Here is a 16,065-nt window from a genome sequence, read left to right as displayed (position 1 = left end):
TCAGGAGGATATAATAATAGCAATAATATGCACTCTGTAAAAGTCAATGAAGCTGTATTGGTACAATTTTACTCTGCGAGGCCAAATAGAGAATCATTTGGTGGCTCTCATAACTTCAGTCAGTATGCAAAATATATTATGTCAAAACATTTTTATGGACTTTTTATATTTCACCTTATTTATGTGAGTGTGGCAGTCTAAAGAGGAATTATATAAGATTATACTGTTAGAAAACCAAAAAGTTATCATTAGCTGTAAACTATGATCATATGCCACCTGCTAAACAGGCTTAGTTTATTTCTTTCAGATGTTGTCAGTGAAAACATTTAACAAATAAGTGGGAAGAGTGAAATAAATGAAATGAAAACATAGCTTCAAAGACTGTTCCACAAAATGTAGAAATATAGTCTTTTACATTTAAACGTGACAATAAAACAAAATGATAATGCGAAGTATAGAAAAGCATTTATAAATTTTGTTCTTTCATTATGCATCCTCTCAGTGTGACATGAATAGAAAAATGATCTATTTCACTTTTCTACCACTAGAGGGCAGCATTATTGTCGAATAAGCAACAACAAAATTCCTCACTGTGTAAACCTAAGATGAAATATTTTTCATTCAAATATTTTCCTCATCATAAATGTTGAAATTACGTATTTTTCTTCTTGTTTTACCTTCCATATGCTCAATTAAAGATGCATAAGAAATGTACCATTTAAAAAAAAAATATTTATTCAAGAGTTTTTTTTAAATAATAAAACAGAAACAGGAGCAGTAATTTCTGTTGAATTGTTTTACGATATCTTCCAAATATTTATCCAATTTTGTTTTGCTGTTGCCTTTGGATTTTGCAAAATGCTGCATCTTACACCTTGGGAACAAGCATATTTCTCAAAAATCACTTGTCAGATCTTCTGTGTTGTGAAGCAGATTTATTTTAGGCCTTCAATTGTGGGATAACAAACAACAAACTGAACAAAGCATATCAGTCTAGTTTGTAGGAATTCATGCAGTGCGTCACAATTTATGACTTGAGTAAATAACATGGATGCAATGGAAAAATATGCTGTCTTTTCTTAAATAAGCTGATGTTACAAAACTTGATAGACAAACAGTCATTATGTTGGGTCTTCCCTTTAAAAGGTTAACCAAAACAAACACAGATTGCAAAGTCCAAAAAGAACGGACAGCACAGTCAAACACAAGCTGTTCAAAAATTTCCCACAAAAAAAAAAAAAAAAATCCCAAGACAACGGAGCAGAATGGCTGCAAATATCAAGATTCTTGTCTGCATTGGACTTGCTGTTGTTTTAACAGGTAGAAAATGTTTGAGGTGTGATCAGCTGGCTCAAGAAATATTTGAAGTAATGTTTATTTCTGGGGTTTTGTTTCTTTCTGTTCAGGTGTGGGAAAGTCTGCCTTTATTGGAAAAAGTCACAGTGGGGGGAAAGACAACCTGGTTCTGCAGTATGTAGTTAACAACTCCCTAAGGGAGCATCAAGTCCTCACCAAACTCAGACTGGTAAGTAAACCCTGAAACCCTTAATATTATTTTATTAATTGTGTCTTTTTTGGCAACTGATGACTAAACAGAACATGAGATCCTGTCTTTATGAATCATGGACAGTTTGTCAAAACTAAAGTTTTAGTTTTGTTTTTGTTGTAACCACTTAACCTCTGGCTAAAAGCTAAAGGCTAACCTTTAGTCACTTAACCTCTGGCTAAAAGCTAAAGGCTAACCTTTAGTCACTTAACCTCTGGCTAAAAGCTAAAGGCTAACCTTTAGTCACTTAACCTCTGGCTAAAAGCTAAAGGCTAACCTTTAGTCACTTAACCTCTGGCTAAAAGCTAAAGGTTAGCCTTTAGCCAGAGGTTAAGTGGTGATTGTTCAGCATCTAGCTGGCACCACTTTATTAACAGGGAAGATAAAATGGTGTTTATAGGATAATTGTGAGGTAATAACAGATTTCCCACTCTAACATGATTTGTTTCTTAACAAATAAAGTTTAGGTTCTCAGTAGTTTTGTGTTGAGCAACTCATGGAGCTAATGATCAATCTGGCTTTTGAAACCGATGAAATCATAAGTCATCGATAAAGCGTCTTCCATGCTGTTTTTTTTTCTGTAGCAAACAGTATTCTGTTAAAATTAATTATGCAAGCACTTTTTGATTGAGCAATATTAAACTTGATACTTATTTAGTTTTTATTTGTATATCTGTAAATGATTAACTAGCTACTATTCAGGGACATTTGGCCAGAGGTTAATTAATAACTAATGAATGATGTGCCCTTTGAGCTCTGTGGTATTGTACAATGCTATGTTCACACTAAAATTGTATTTAGCCTAAGAGAAGTAAAGAAGATTACTTAGTTACAGAGTGAAAGCAATATGGTCCTCAAACACTAGAGGGCAGACACACACCAGTAAAATGCAGCAACATGTCTGAAGCTGCAGAACCAGTTCTTCTGTGTTTTCGCTTCAGAGGACCCTTGAAGATCAATGGAACAGAATGATGGTGGCAGCAGAGCAAGCCCAGTTTATGGCAAATCTCATACGACTGATCAATGCCACAAAAGCAATTGAAATAGGTAAGATAAGTTGACCGTGTGTCACACGCCGTGTGGATTTGAAAGTGACAGAACAAATCACAAGTTTATTACTTTTATTGTGCAGAGCTATTTGTTTTCCTCTAATAAACATTTTTGCTAACCGTAATATTCTAGGCCAGATTCTTGATTGGTTCGGATTTGTTCCTTTATCCGAATAAAGGTTGTATTTTATCTTTACACGGGAATCTAAATTTTAATGTAAAAAAATAAGGAAATAATCAACTAATTTCAGAAGAAAAGTGACAATAATTGTTATAGTTCAGAGCTTTGATCAAAGTATTTGATTGCAGTCCAGCTTCTAGTTTCCAGCAGTGACTAATTGTTGTGATAGAATAGTATAATTCAGATGTGTACAGACTGTTTTCATAAAATGTTATGGACTAACCAATATATTTGTGATGCAGGGATGTACACTGGATACAACGCTCTGAGCATGGCTTTGGCCTTGCCAGAGAATGGACGAGTGGTAGCTTGTGAAATAGAAGACACCTACATAGAAATAGCCAAACCCTTTTTCAAAGAGGTGAGAACAGTAAAAAAAAAAAAAAAAAGAGTGAGAAGAAATATGACTTGGACCCCTCTATTATGAATATCCTAATGTTTCAAAGCCCCATCCAGATTATATTACACAAGTGCACAGTTCTTGGTCTACCAACATCAGAATTTGCCATTTAGCTTCTGTCAGAGCTAATTTGTGCAGCAGACAGCAGATTGCACATCCAACAACTGTCAGTGTGTCTCCAGAAATCCTGCAGGCTGGACACTTTGAAGGTGTCTGCTCAGGAAACTGTGTTACAGAAAGATCCCAAGCCAAGCAGTGAAATCAATTCCTGTGTAAACCTTGAGAAAAACATTATTTTTAAGTGGCTGCATAAAATTCAGTTTATAAAATGTTCCTTTTTTTTTTTTTTTGCAGGCTGGAGTGGAAAATAAGATTGATGTTCAGCATCAAGCTGCACTTAAAACTCTGGGTAAGTGGTTTCGTTGATGTTGTCGTTGCTCTCATACAGATGTGAGTTTTGCGTTTACTTTTTCATCTTGCGTTTTGTCAGATGAACTGACAGCAGCCGGGGAAGCTGGAACGTACGACTTTGTGTTCATCGACGCCGATAAATCCAACTACGACAGATACTACGAGAAGTCTCTGGAGCTCATAAGAAACGGTGGTATAATTGCAATCGACAACGTGAGTAAAGTTCAAGTATCCAGTTTGTGTTTTGACAACAAACATAAAGTGAATCATATCTGTGATCTTGCCACACTGACAGGTGCTGTGGAGTGGAAAGGTCGTGAACCCTGCGCCCAATGATACCACGTCACAGACTCTAGATGCCCTTAATAGGAAGATACACAAGGATCAGAGAGTTGAACTGAGCATGCTCACTGTGGGGGACGGGCTCACCATCGCTATCAAGCGCTAACGGGGGAGTTTTTACGACACAAATGTGTTGAACTTATTGTTCAACTTATTGTTCATTATTTGATTAAACCGTTTACTTCCTGTTTATGTTCTTTCTGTAAATTCAACTCTTATTGGTCTTCACAGTTTTAGACATCAGTAATATGTGATAGGGCCTAATTACAAATATATATATATATATTGAGCTTTTTGACTGTATATGATGTATATGATGTTCTTGTTTTTACAGCATGTGGGCAAAGAAAGCAAGACCACAAGTGAGAAAACAAGACAACAGGGGGAAAAAAAACTGGTTCTGAGACATTTATGCATTTAAATCTAAATTAAATTAGGTTATGTTCAATCAAATGAAATTACTTTTGATCAAATAGTCTATCTTCCTATCTATCTTCCTACCCACAGCCATCTACAACTCTTTGAAGATTTCCTCACATGTCTGTCTACAAGATGTTGGTTTGCATAATGGTGATTTTTGATGTGGCTGACACATCTCACTGTCCAGAGCTCCATTCCACTAGAGGGCGCCATGGCAAGAAAGAAAGAGCCAAAGATGGAAAGAAAACAAAATATTTCCTACTGTTAATTTACATGTTCATTGGCAGTGGTCGTGACAGAATATCTATAGTGGCTATATTTGATCACTTCAAATCTGAAATGTAAAATACTAACAAATGGTTGAGAGTACTAGTTTTACTGTACTGATTTGCACTAAACAGAGACACCATTAGAGGAAAATACAGTTGAATTCTATCTTTAAATACGCAAAATAGAACATGTTCAATGTCTTTTTAGGACAAGGACTACCTTAGATTGAGATAAACATTAAAACAAGACAAAACAGACCAGCAGGATTATTCCCCAATGATAACTGATTGTTAAAACATTGTTTTAATTGTACAACCTTTTAATCTATTTGTACAAACAACACAAAGCAAAAAAAAAATAAAATAAATAAAAATAAAATAAAAAAGTCAATTCCAACAAGAATTAAAGGTGACCAAGTTCAACTCAATCACTGCAAGGTGCCCAGAACCTGCGGCTGCTAAGTGAGTCCCCTTCATTAATACTCCATAGCGCAACGTGATTCAACAACACAACAATTCTGTGATAAATGTGCCAAAACTATAGCAGACCATCTTGAAGGAGACCCAAACATTTGACCCGATTAAAGAGGAGTTCTACCAATTTCATGAGATATCGGAACATTTCTCAGAGTAAAAGTAATAAATAAATAAACAAAAATACAGAAATTGGAATAAATATCTCATTCATAATTCTGAGATTTAGCAAACAGAAACACTCGTTGTGGTAATCTTAGCGAGGGGGGGAAGGCGCGTATTTTCATAATGTGTGTGAATATCAAGTCTCGATTATAAATATAGATACAACTGAGTGAGAAACACCACGACCAAACATCCTCTGTTACTTCTGTAAAAGATATCGGATGTAAAGTTAATTGTTTTTGTATTGACGTCGACGCCGGGGCTTGCCGACGTCATCGCTTTCTGCGGACAAAAAACGTGGAGTAAGAGTTCATTAAAGCGCCAGCTGACGCGACACCTTTTCAGCACCACGGACAGCTTCGCTCTGCAAACTGGGCAGCTGGCGGCGCGGCTATAAAAGCCCGCACGGACGCCTGGGCTCTCTGCACCAGAGATCCGCAATGACAACCCATAGGATGGATGACAGGTTCGGGTTCCCGCGTAGAGCCCTTCACGATGCGTATTCACAACACAAGCCGCCGAGACGATCGGAATTAGACACCAGGAGGGCTTCCGCGGACATGAGCTCGCCACACGCCAGATCTGAAAAGCGCAACGAGAAAGAGCTGATGCACGGCTTGAACGACCGACTCGCAGGTTTCATAGAAAAGGTGCACCGGCTCGAAAACCACAACCATCTCCTGGAGAGGGAAATCGAAGACATCAGAGGGAAAGTGAAGCCCGCGTCTTGTTTGGAGGAGGAGTATGGTCCAGAGCTGGGGAGGCTGAGGCAGCTGCTGCAGGACATCACCCACCAGAAGAACCAGATTGAGATCGAACATCATAACCTGGAGGAAGAGCTTTCCACCTTGAGGAAACGGCATGAGCGGGAGACGGAGAGCAGATCAGAGGCTGAGAGCAGCATAGTGATCCTGAAGAAAGACATGGCCGAAGCGTACCAGGCCAAACTACTGCTGGACCGGAAAGTGGAGTCCCTCGTGGATGAAATCAACTTTCTGAAGAGAAACCACGAGGCCGAGGTGTCAGAGATGTGTGACCAGATTCAAGATGCTCAGCCTAAATTTAAAGCGCACGAATTTGGCCATCCCGGCGTCACTGCGGCACTCCGGGACATCAGGACGCAGCTGGAAGGTCACACCGGGTCCGACGTCCAGCTGGCCGGGGAAAGTTTCCGAGTTCAGTTTGCCAGACTGACGGAGGCCGCCGAGGCCAAGAGGGAGGCGCTGAAAGCGAGCCAGCGGGAGATTCAGGAGTACAAGAAGCGTCTGCAGGCCAAGAGCATCGAGCTGGACTGCGCCAAAGGCACCAGAGAGGCTCTGGAGGCGCAGCTTCACGATGTCGAGGATCGCCACAAGGAGGAACTTATTCACTATCAGGTATGGCATGCTTCTTCCCGCTTCCTGTGGCGTTAACACAGGGCGAGACACAGCTTAACGAGGTCATCTTGTCTCTTAACTCAGAACACAATCAAAGAGCTTGAAAATGAGCTCATAAACTGCAAATTCGACATGTCCGGCTACCTGAGGGAGTACCAGGACCTCCTGAACGTGAAGATGGCTTTGGATGTGGAGATATTGTCATACAGGTATAGTAAAATCAGCATGAGAATAATTAGTCAAATTTATTGATAACATAAATTAGTGGAACCTTGTATTATTTCGTATATTTTATGCTTTCTATGTCCATATTTCAATCTAATCGTGCAACTTTATTACTTTGTAAAGGTAAGCTAAAGAAATTGTGCAAAACTGTTACATACCAAATACAATAACACATACCATGTAAACTGATTCTATTAATCAGTGGCTCAGAAGGCAAAGAACTATTAGTGCATCTGTATTAAATGTAAACTCTCTTCTCCATCCTGCAGGAAACTCCTCTGTGGCGAGGAGGCCCGTCTGTCCTCCGTCTCCGTCTCCGACCCTCAGGTCCCCTTGCCCCACATCTACCATCAATCACCTGTTTACACCCTCCCCAGCTTCAGTCGACCAGGAGTCACGCAGAGGCGAGCAGAGCCCAAGTACAAGTTTGTGGAGGAGATCATAACAGAGACCACCAGGGAGATTGAGATGTCAGAGTTTGAGGAGACGGGATCAGAGGAGACGGATGTGGGGAAGGACGAGCAGGAGTGTGGAAAAAGTGAGAAAGGGGGCAGCGAGGAAGAGGGTGATCATCAGGACAGTCGAGAGGACGAAGGAAACCAGATGTCTGACGGTCAGCAGAGTCAAGTAGCCTCCGATGAAAAGTTGGAGAGTGAAGATGATAGAAAGGTAGCTGACGATGAGGAGGATAATAAAGAACAAAACCACAGTGAAGAATCAGAGAAGACACCGACTCTCAGCGGTGAAAACATGGACACAGAGGTAGATAATAAACCAGTTGAGGACATGAAGGAGAAAGAAACTGCAGAGGTACCTCATAAAACAAATATCTCTTCAAAACGGAATGATTCAGATGAATCAGAGGGATTTCCAGTTAAATCTGGTGAGGATAAACAGGGATCAACTAAAGAAGAAAGCGTTATCGCAGTACAAAGTGTGAAGCCTGCTAATGAAACCGTGGTTTCAACATCTGAGGAAGATAACAAAACTCTGCAGCACAGTGGTGTAGAGGTGCAGGAGAAAGCCAAAGAACTGACTGGAGAAGCAGTTGTCTCGACAAAGATGGAGGAATGTGTAGAAATTGCGAAAATACCTTCTACTGCACCAGGAAACGAGGAGAAAGACGTGAGCCAAACGGAACAAAAAGAAACTACTAAGACTGATTCTGGAAAAGTTGAGGAAGAAAACGAAAAAAGCACCGTGGATGCCACAGGCGAAAGGAATAAAGACCAAGATAAATCCCCATCTTCCAAATCTACAGCGAAAGCAGAGGGTGAGCAGCCAGAGAGAGGTGGCAAAACCCAAATCACTTCATCTGTGACTGCAGAAACAAAAGAGCTACAGCAGGCGCCTGCAGATGGCAGCCAAACTCCGGTCTAAAATCAGAAGATTCAAAAGAAAAGAAAAAAAAAGAGAGCTTCTGCTGAAGTTAAAAATGGACAATAAAACATTGCATTCAAAGACATGGCAGCCAAAAATAGAGGAGAGCTCATAATGCAAATGTATAATTTTGGCACCAGCAATCAAGCGCAAAGAACAATGCAAAGTACTAGAATGTATTGTCAGCATTCTTGTTTTAAAAGAACAGAATAGGCTTTATTTTTTTTGCAGCATGATTGACCTCAAAGTCAAACTGGATTTCAAATGTCTTGAAACAACAAAACAAACTAACGTAACTATGAATGTAGATGCATTTTGGTCATTTGTTTGATTGACAATGATTTTGCTGTGGTGTGTGCAAATAAAAGCAATATTAAATCATTTATTTATTCTGGGACATTTTTCTAAATGTATGTTGCATTTCTGAAACAGACAAGTCAACAGATTCACATGCACACATGGAAACACTTTTTCTAAATGTTCACAACTATGAGGTAACGTTTTTAGATCAGCACATTTCTGAATTACTAAACAGACTCCTGTAATCAGATGTGTATTTTGTAAAAATGCACTGAAAACAAATATAAAAAAATCTGTGTGCACCTTGAACTTTAGCTTGAGCTTTAGTGACCGCTAAGTTCAAACCAACACGGTTTGAACTTAGCGCGTTTTAGAAGACTAACATTTTTCCTCTGGGAAATTTTTACAGAATCTTATCTTCTACCGCAAGCCAATTTGTTTAAATTTTGCAGGATGCTATACTAACTTTGTGCAAAACTTTGAAATAATTTACCACTGCATTTTTTAAAAATACCTCACAAACCCCTAATACGAGGTTTGCACACTTTATAAATGCATTATAATTATCACTCTGGTAGGCAGTTATGATTTTAAAGACTTTATTGAAAATCCATACATACACAAAGGGACCTCAAAGACTTCTTTATAGGATTGGTCTCCTCTCGGAACAGAAACACAGCTTTACATGGTGCACATATGCAACTTTACTCTATTCCTCCAAATAATTTTATAGTTTGGCATCACTTAAACATTATGTGCTCCACAGTTAATCTGTTGCTGCATAATTAACAAAATATAACTCTGTTTGGGCGAGCCAACATGCAGGTTTCTCTCCCACTATAAGTAACCCCAAACCTGATCAGTTTAGGGTAAGGTCACATGTGTAGCTTTGCCAAAATATCCCAGCCTCAAACGCCGACAAACAAGACATCCATGAATGTGCATTATTAGGATTTAAGCACAAATTGACATTAATTTTAGCTCTGGATTTGATAACTGCTAAGATGGCAAAGAATATCAAAAGTCATGACAGTAGATAGTGGAGGTAAAATATGTCAATCCTAAAGTAACGAATGTTTGGACTTATGTTTTTACATAAAAAGGAAAAGACTGGAGTGTCTGGGATTATTACACTGAAGCCACACACAGTTGTACAGAGGGATTGGATTATTACAATTATCGTGGCAGTGTTGAACAGGAACAATGACAAAATGCATAAATAATATGACAATGACGGACTTTTGGTTTGATGCAATCACAAAGTAAAAAGCATCAACAAAAATAAAATATTCTGAAGACAAAACCACCAACATGACTTGGTGCCCAAGACGATGTTGCAGAAGCCTTTGAATCGATCTCTCTATGGTTTCCCTTTGCTGGTTTGAGTTGGACATACTTTTAAGGCCCGATTAGTCTGATATTCCCGTGTCCCTTGTTGCATGAAGACAGTTTAAGCTTCCAGTTCCAAGCCCAGACCCAGCTTATGGCCTCCTACATTGATGTTCTTCCCATCGATCAGACCAGAGAGAGTCAGTTTCACACCTACAAACACAAGGGAGAAGGTTTAGCTGTTATCTATACACTACAGTTTTCAAGCTGTTACCAACCCAAATTCCACATCTTTCCAGACTGTGTAGAAATCGTGTTGTAAATTGGAAGGAAAATTACACTTTTATTTTAAAGCTGCAGTAGAGATCTGAGAAACCCATGGACTTGGCTTGAATTTTTGAACAAGCACACTTCACAGCTCTCTCCCCGTTGCTTTCTGCTACACTACGGCCTTTGCTCTACAGCAGTCTGTCGAGAACTCAAAGAAAATTGTTCATTTTTCTGTAATGTTATTTTCGCTGCCATTAGCTGATGGCACACTGAATTTTTAGCTTGAATGAAGGTATGCACTGTGCGGTGGAAGCAGTGCATACATGAGCACGATTGACAATGCCAAGACATTCCTCCAATCTCTCAGTTACAAACTACTTTGGATTTGACCATTACAAAGATACCCTGCAACAAAATTAACTGAAGCTTGTGGTGGTTTCACAGCAAAATGTGAAAAAGTTCAACATATACACTTGGTATATGTTCTGAAACATATACCAAGTGCTCCTGCAAATTACACTGCGGTAAGAAACTCACCTGGTCTAAGAGATTGGGTGTAGCCAAAACCAACAAGGCTACTGTTGTTAACTTTAGCCTGAAAAGTCCAAAAACACAGAGGGGGGAAAACAAAGATGTCAGTGAGCAGTATTAGGTTCAGAGTTTCATGGTGACTTTTGTTGCCTTAGAACTACCACAGATGGTATGGAGGAAAAAAAGCTTACACTGATAGAGGCATCTTTATCCAGTTGGTATTTGGCAGCAATGCCAAAGTTTGTGCTGTTGTTGCCAGCAGTCCATGCCAGGTTGATTGCAGTCTCCAGCTTGTCACTGGACTTCTGGTAGATGGAACCACTAAATTCTGCTCCATCATTGCTGTAATGATTGAAAATAAACATTTCCAAATAAAAATGTATTTAACTCCTTCAAACGGCAAAGAAAACCCAAAACTCATAAGGAGCAGAAGGAGTAAAAAAAACAAAACAGAAACAACAACTCTACATACACGCTTGTGTGTAGCTGGAAGTCTGCCGTCTTGTAGCCGATGGCGAAGTTGCTCTTGGTCATTCTGGATTTGGCGGAGTCAAAGCTCATCTGGTAACCACCGAGCCATCCCTCATAACCAATGACAGCGGCTCCGTGGATTGTGGGGCCAGCGAAGTCAAAGTCAACATCGCAGCCCACGTTGATGTACTCACGCTTGTAAGCGGTCTTAACTTTGCCACTCTTCTTGCTGTAGGTAAAAGAAGGATTTTGTTGAAGAAAAAAAATATATACAAAAATTAAAAATCCACTCTATGCATTAGTCAAGTACCATTTCCCACATTATGTTTGTCTTTTTAGTACCCTTTTATTGGAACATATTTTTACGAAATTAACTCAACATCTTGACAACAAATACATAGGCGGAGTTTCAGAAGGGAATTCAATTTAAGATGCGTCTTTATCCCAAACATACAATCCAAGTGAAGTGTTGCAACATACTGGTTCTACACAGGGACTCAGATCACATAGCTGGCAAAGACACTTGTTAGAAATATTTGAGGCAAAGATCAGGTTTCCATAATTACTTATGGAGTGAAGCAACAGGCTGAGCAACCTCCTCCTGTTGAGTCCTGGACTAAAATACACACAAAAACAAAAACCCCAACCATCATCTTACCCAGTGTTGGGTGAGAAGGTTGTGTCAAATGTCAACTTCAGTCCTTTTGTAATCTGCAAGATGAAAAATTTGGAATTCATTGGAAATAAGAAAAATTATGCTGCTCTGTCAAGTGTACACCCTGCTCTTAATGTACGAAAATGTTAAACATTTATGCAAACCTGGTCTTCAACAGCGATTTCTGTTCCCAACGTGTTGTCAGTGTTCCACTTCTCAGTGAAGGTCAGGCCATATTCAGGCCGGTTGTATTTGGTTTCCAGGGAACCGACAACTTTGCTGGTATCAGTGTTGGACGAACCAGATGTTTTGAATTCCTGCAGGAGACATTTTTAGAGAAACTGGGATCACCTAACAGGCATGAAATTAACATTACCAATTGTAGTAAATTTTGAGAAAATTAGTCATTGCACAGTTTATATGTATTTTTGTTGCTATACTGATTTTTTGTGGGTACTTTAAATCTAAGCCAACAAGTATAAAAACACTGGGGTTTTTATAATTAAAAGTGACTTGAATGGAGGTTCCGATGAACAAAACAGAAGACTGTAAAGAATTGAGCTTGGGACAAAATAAAGATTTCGAAAGTTCAAGGCTGAGTACAAACAATACTTTTAGGTGTTTTTTCTTTTAAAAGCAACATAGGGATTTAATAACTGCCAACATGATTATTCTCAACCAAAGTCCAAATGATCTTACAACTCCGCTGGCTGACTTTGTCTTGACATCAAGCTTCACCAGGCCAAATCCTGTATGAAATATGAGTTTCAAAGTTAAGTTATCAGTTACATTTGAAAGAAGCTTCAACATCTTCATGAGTGAACAAAGACGTACCATAGCCTTTGTTGAAGATATCCTTGGCAGATTTGCCCAAATCAGCATAAGCGGGAGGCACGGCCATTATACCTGCATATAAAAGGGGGAGAAAAAAAGTTACATCTATTTAACCCATGATAATTTTTTTTTAAGTATAGTTTCTTTTTACAATTTGCATAGTAAATATGTGACAGGACAAAATAATATAAATATACTTCATGTGAATGGAAAACACAAACCCCTATGAATGGAACAATTGTGTGTATATATGAAAAGCAAACGTACTAGATTCACAAAATATTACAGTTCCACTTGTGCATAAACTCATTATGTTGCTGAATTTACTGGAGAAGGAAGCTTGCAGTATGTCTTTAGTTTTTACATGTTTTTGTGTTCTTGAACTATTATTGTTATATTTTTACACAGCAATTTCGGTACAAAATGTTCAAGTTAGAACACCTCTTTTTTTAAAAAAAAAATATTTATATTATAGTTTCAATCTAATTTTTGTTCTTGTGTTTTAGTGTGTATTTTCTTTTTTTTTCTTTTCTTTTTTTTTAGAAAAGTAACAGAAACAGGCTTATCCATTCAATGTAGAGGTTTACAGCTCCAGTGCTTGATGTCCCATTGGACTGCAACTTTTGGATGCATCCCTGCTGAATAACCTTGTTGCCATGTCAGCACACTTGGCAAATCCCTGATCATTAACCTTTTATCTACTTCAGGTGTGTTAAGAATGGAAAGGCATCCAAAAGTTGCAGAACACTTGAGGACAGGAGCTGCAGACCCCTGTTGTATTTGATTCTATTTGAAAACCCAATGCCAATGTTATTTCTGATCTTATACATGGTAAAGGTGTGCAATATTAGAAAAAACATTGAATTGCCATGATGTTACTGGTGGATGTTACAGTGTTTCAAAGTGTAAGGCATATAAACTAGAGCTTACCAAATAATGCACCTATAGGTAATGTGCTTTGTAGATGCAACACCTGACACACTGAAATAGGCTAACTGACTTAAAATAGCATGCAGCTTTTAGGATACGTTCACTCTGCAGGCCTTAATGTTCAGTTTCAATTTTTCATTTGAAATCTGACTTTCTTTTTCACGTGGTCGTTCACATTTCCAAATATATACAACTGCATATGATCTCCTGCCAGCCAGCTAAAAGTGTCCTGCATGCGCAGTATAGGATGCAGGCACATTACGTGTAGCAAACGTGCTCACTGTTTGTGGAAGTAAACATGGTTGGGAATGATGGAGACCATCTTGCCATTTTAAATTTGTTGTTCAAATGGAGCCAGCACTTTAATAATCCTCATTATCTCCTGTCAAAGTTGTTTTTTCTTCCCACTTCCGCGTATCAGGACGCAGATCAGTACAGGTTGGATGAATGCGACCTGGCCGTACAGACACAGGTCACATTTGAAAAGATCAGACACGCATTAGACATTGCATTTAGGACCACAAGTGTCCTGGGTTGCATTTGTAAAAATCCAATCAGTTTTGTTCAGACTATCATGAAAAGATCAGTTACATCTCACAAAGGGGCAAGAAAATCAGATTTGGGCCACTTCAGGCTGCAGCGTAAATGTAGCCTTTTATATGCATGTATTCTTTTAAGTTGTATTATGCAACACTTATGAAAGCTATAAGCGACTGTTGAAATAATTTATTAAAATATTTTGTGGAAACATTTCAAACACACATTTTTATTCAAGATACTTATGCCTGGGTGCCAGAAGGACAGGAACAAAGTTTTATTTATTTTTTTCTACACTTACACAAGTTATTAAGATAAAGCTTGGTCTTATATCCCAGTTATGACCAACGTATTAGGCATAGACAGACGTATCGCTTAAGTTTGCATTTAAAGGGTAGATGAGCAAACTAAAATAATAAATAAATATTAATAAAAACAATATCAATAGAGGTACATACAATAAAAATATTAATGGGAGCTTAGTAGTCGTGTGGCATGAGGGATGAAACTGTTGTGGAATCGGGTTGTTCTGCATTTATCATTATCCTTATCATTTATTAACGATAAGAGGGAGCACCTGTGTTGCTGAACTGTCGGGGTTAGAATCTAAAGTCTATAACTTTCTTATATAGCTCCAAGTTATACAGTTTTTATATTCGTTGAGTAAAAACAAACCCACCTCCCTTGCCAACACCATAACTGTTTCACTTTTTTGATGAGCACCTCTGGCACAAATGACATCTTGTGGGTCAGGTAGTTAACTGCCAAGGTTACCGGGAAGAACAGGAGCCATTTTGACTACAATGGGTAAACTATTTAGTCGTGACTCTTAATGCTTTTACTGTAAATCAGTCGCTAAATACAGTTGGACTGGAGAAGGCTTTGACCGGTGCTAGATACTGTGATAAGCTAAAATAGCTTATTCACTTTGGCTGTGGGTGTCGGCTAGTTTCCGCAATGCTAACAGGCCAAATAGATATAAAGCAATATCTAAAAAAAGATTTGTGGCTGTTTTATTTAAATAATTAAAAACAATGTGTTTATTTTTTTTAGACTACAACTAAAACCTTCCAGTAAGAGCACATGTGTCAGAATTAGCTCGCTGCTACAGCTACTGAAGCTAGTTATGTTAGCCTGCAGAGTTCCGCAGCGAGTAAAGCTACTCTCTAGCTTGTGTCTTAGAGAAGACATACGATACAAAACTAAATAATAAGGAGCCTTACCAGTTGAAGACTGTGTTAGTGTTACACTAAAGTGACTTTTTGGAAGTGTTCCTCACAACACACGGCAGAAGCAGGCGTCACCGGTTGGAGGGCGAGCTGAAGGAGACTGTTCTGCAACGAAATGCTGACCTTTCGGTTTCCAGTTTAGGGCCAAGGGCGCCCAAACGTTTGCCTGAGTAAAAATGGGTTTACATCACAGACGGCATTTTGGTTTGAGTTTTAACTTCGGTTAAAGTTCAGTTTGCAATTCTTTGGAACGAGTTAAAGCTGTTTACATGTTTTTAGCATTCCAAAATAAAATTATATTTTTTGCCTTTAAGAGTTAATAAATTACTGGCCGATTAGACATTCTTTTCTAACTTCAAATTACAGTTTTATTTATTTTTGATTTTTTTTTGCTACTTATTTAATTTTTGCTACTTATTTAGTTATTTAGTTTCGATGTAATGAAAAGTCATATTTTCCGAAACACCGTTTATATTCGGAATATGTTCAAGCCATCTTTGTAATTTCTGTGGGTCTTTGGAACATAGGCATAAATACGTATTCGTATCAATACTTTGGAAAATTATATGTATGTGTGTGTGTCGGAGGGACGGGGAGGGGAGCGGAGGGGATGTGCGCGTGTGTGTGTATTTGTTTTTTTTGTTTTGTTTTCTTCTTCTTCTTCTTCTTCTTACGCGTTGTCTATTGTTGAGAAAATAAATTTAAAATAAGCTAGTTTTAAAACTTAACATGTCTTGATTC

The 16,065-nt window shown here is 38.5% G+C and overlaps 3 protein-coding genes across 3 annotated transcripts; 2 read left to right on the top strand and 1 right to left on the bottom strand.

The window, feature by feature from the left end:
* Positions 1-1,134: 1,134 nt before the first annotated feature.
* On the top strand, positions 1,135-4,119 carry LOC106915456 (catechol O-methyltransferase domain-containing protein 1-like). Its single transcript, XM_014983050.2, has 7 exons — positions 1,135-1,320; positions 1,407-1,525; positions 2,488-2,593; positions 3,019-3,137; positions 3,531-3,585; positions 3,667-3,800; positions 3,883-4,119. The coding sequence occupies exons 1-7, from the start codon at positions 1,266-1,268 to the stop codon at positions 4,033-4,035; spliced, it is 741 nt and encodes a 246-aa protein (XP_014838536.1). The 5' UTR covers positions 1,135-1,265; the 3' UTR covers positions 4,036-4,119.
* A 104-nt stretch (positions 4,120-4,223) lies between these two features.
* LOC106915454 (neurofilament medium polypeptide-like) lies at positions 4,224-8,619 on the top strand. Its single transcript, XM_014983047.2, has 3 exons — positions 4,224-6,633; positions 6,718-6,842; positions 7,128-8,619. Exons 1-3 carry the CDS (start codon positions 5,698-5,700, stop codon positions 8,236-8,238), a joined length of 2,172 nt encoding a protein of 723 aa, XP_014838533.2. The 5' UTR covers positions 4,224-5,697; the 3' UTR covers positions 8,239-8,619.
* A 501-nt stretch (positions 8,620-9,120) lies between these two features.
* LOC106915455 (non-selective voltage-gated ion channel VDAC2) lies at positions 9,121-15,475 on the bottom strand. Its single transcript, XM_014983048.2, has 9 exons — positions 15,319-15,475; positions 12,629-12,700; positions 12,494-12,543; positions 11,959-12,111; positions 11,798-11,850; positions 11,141-11,368; positions 10,860-11,010; positions 10,675-10,732; positions 9,121-10,080 (listed from the first exon to the last, which is right to left on the bottom strand). The coding sequence occupies exons 2-9, from the start codon at positions 12,693-12,695 to the stop codon at positions 9,989-9,991; spliced, it is 852 nt and encodes a 283-aa protein (XP_014838534.1). The 5' UTR covers positions 12,696-12,700; positions 15,319-15,475; the 3' UTR covers positions 9,121-9,988.
* Positions 15,476-16,065: the final 590 nt, after the last annotated feature.

The sequence above is a fragment of the Poecilia mexicana genome, unplaced genomic scaffold (genome assembly GCF_051168715.1).
Source record: "Poecilia mexicana isolate PSO_F unplaced genomic scaffold, ASM5116871v1 scaffold_15, whole genome shotgun sequence".
NCBI lineage: Eukaryota > Metazoa > Chordata > Actinopteri > Cyprinodontiformes > Poeciliidae > Poecilia > Poecilia mexicana.
The sequence above is the reverse complement of the archived record's forward strand: the minus strand, read 5'-3'. Positions and strand labels throughout refer to the sequence as shown.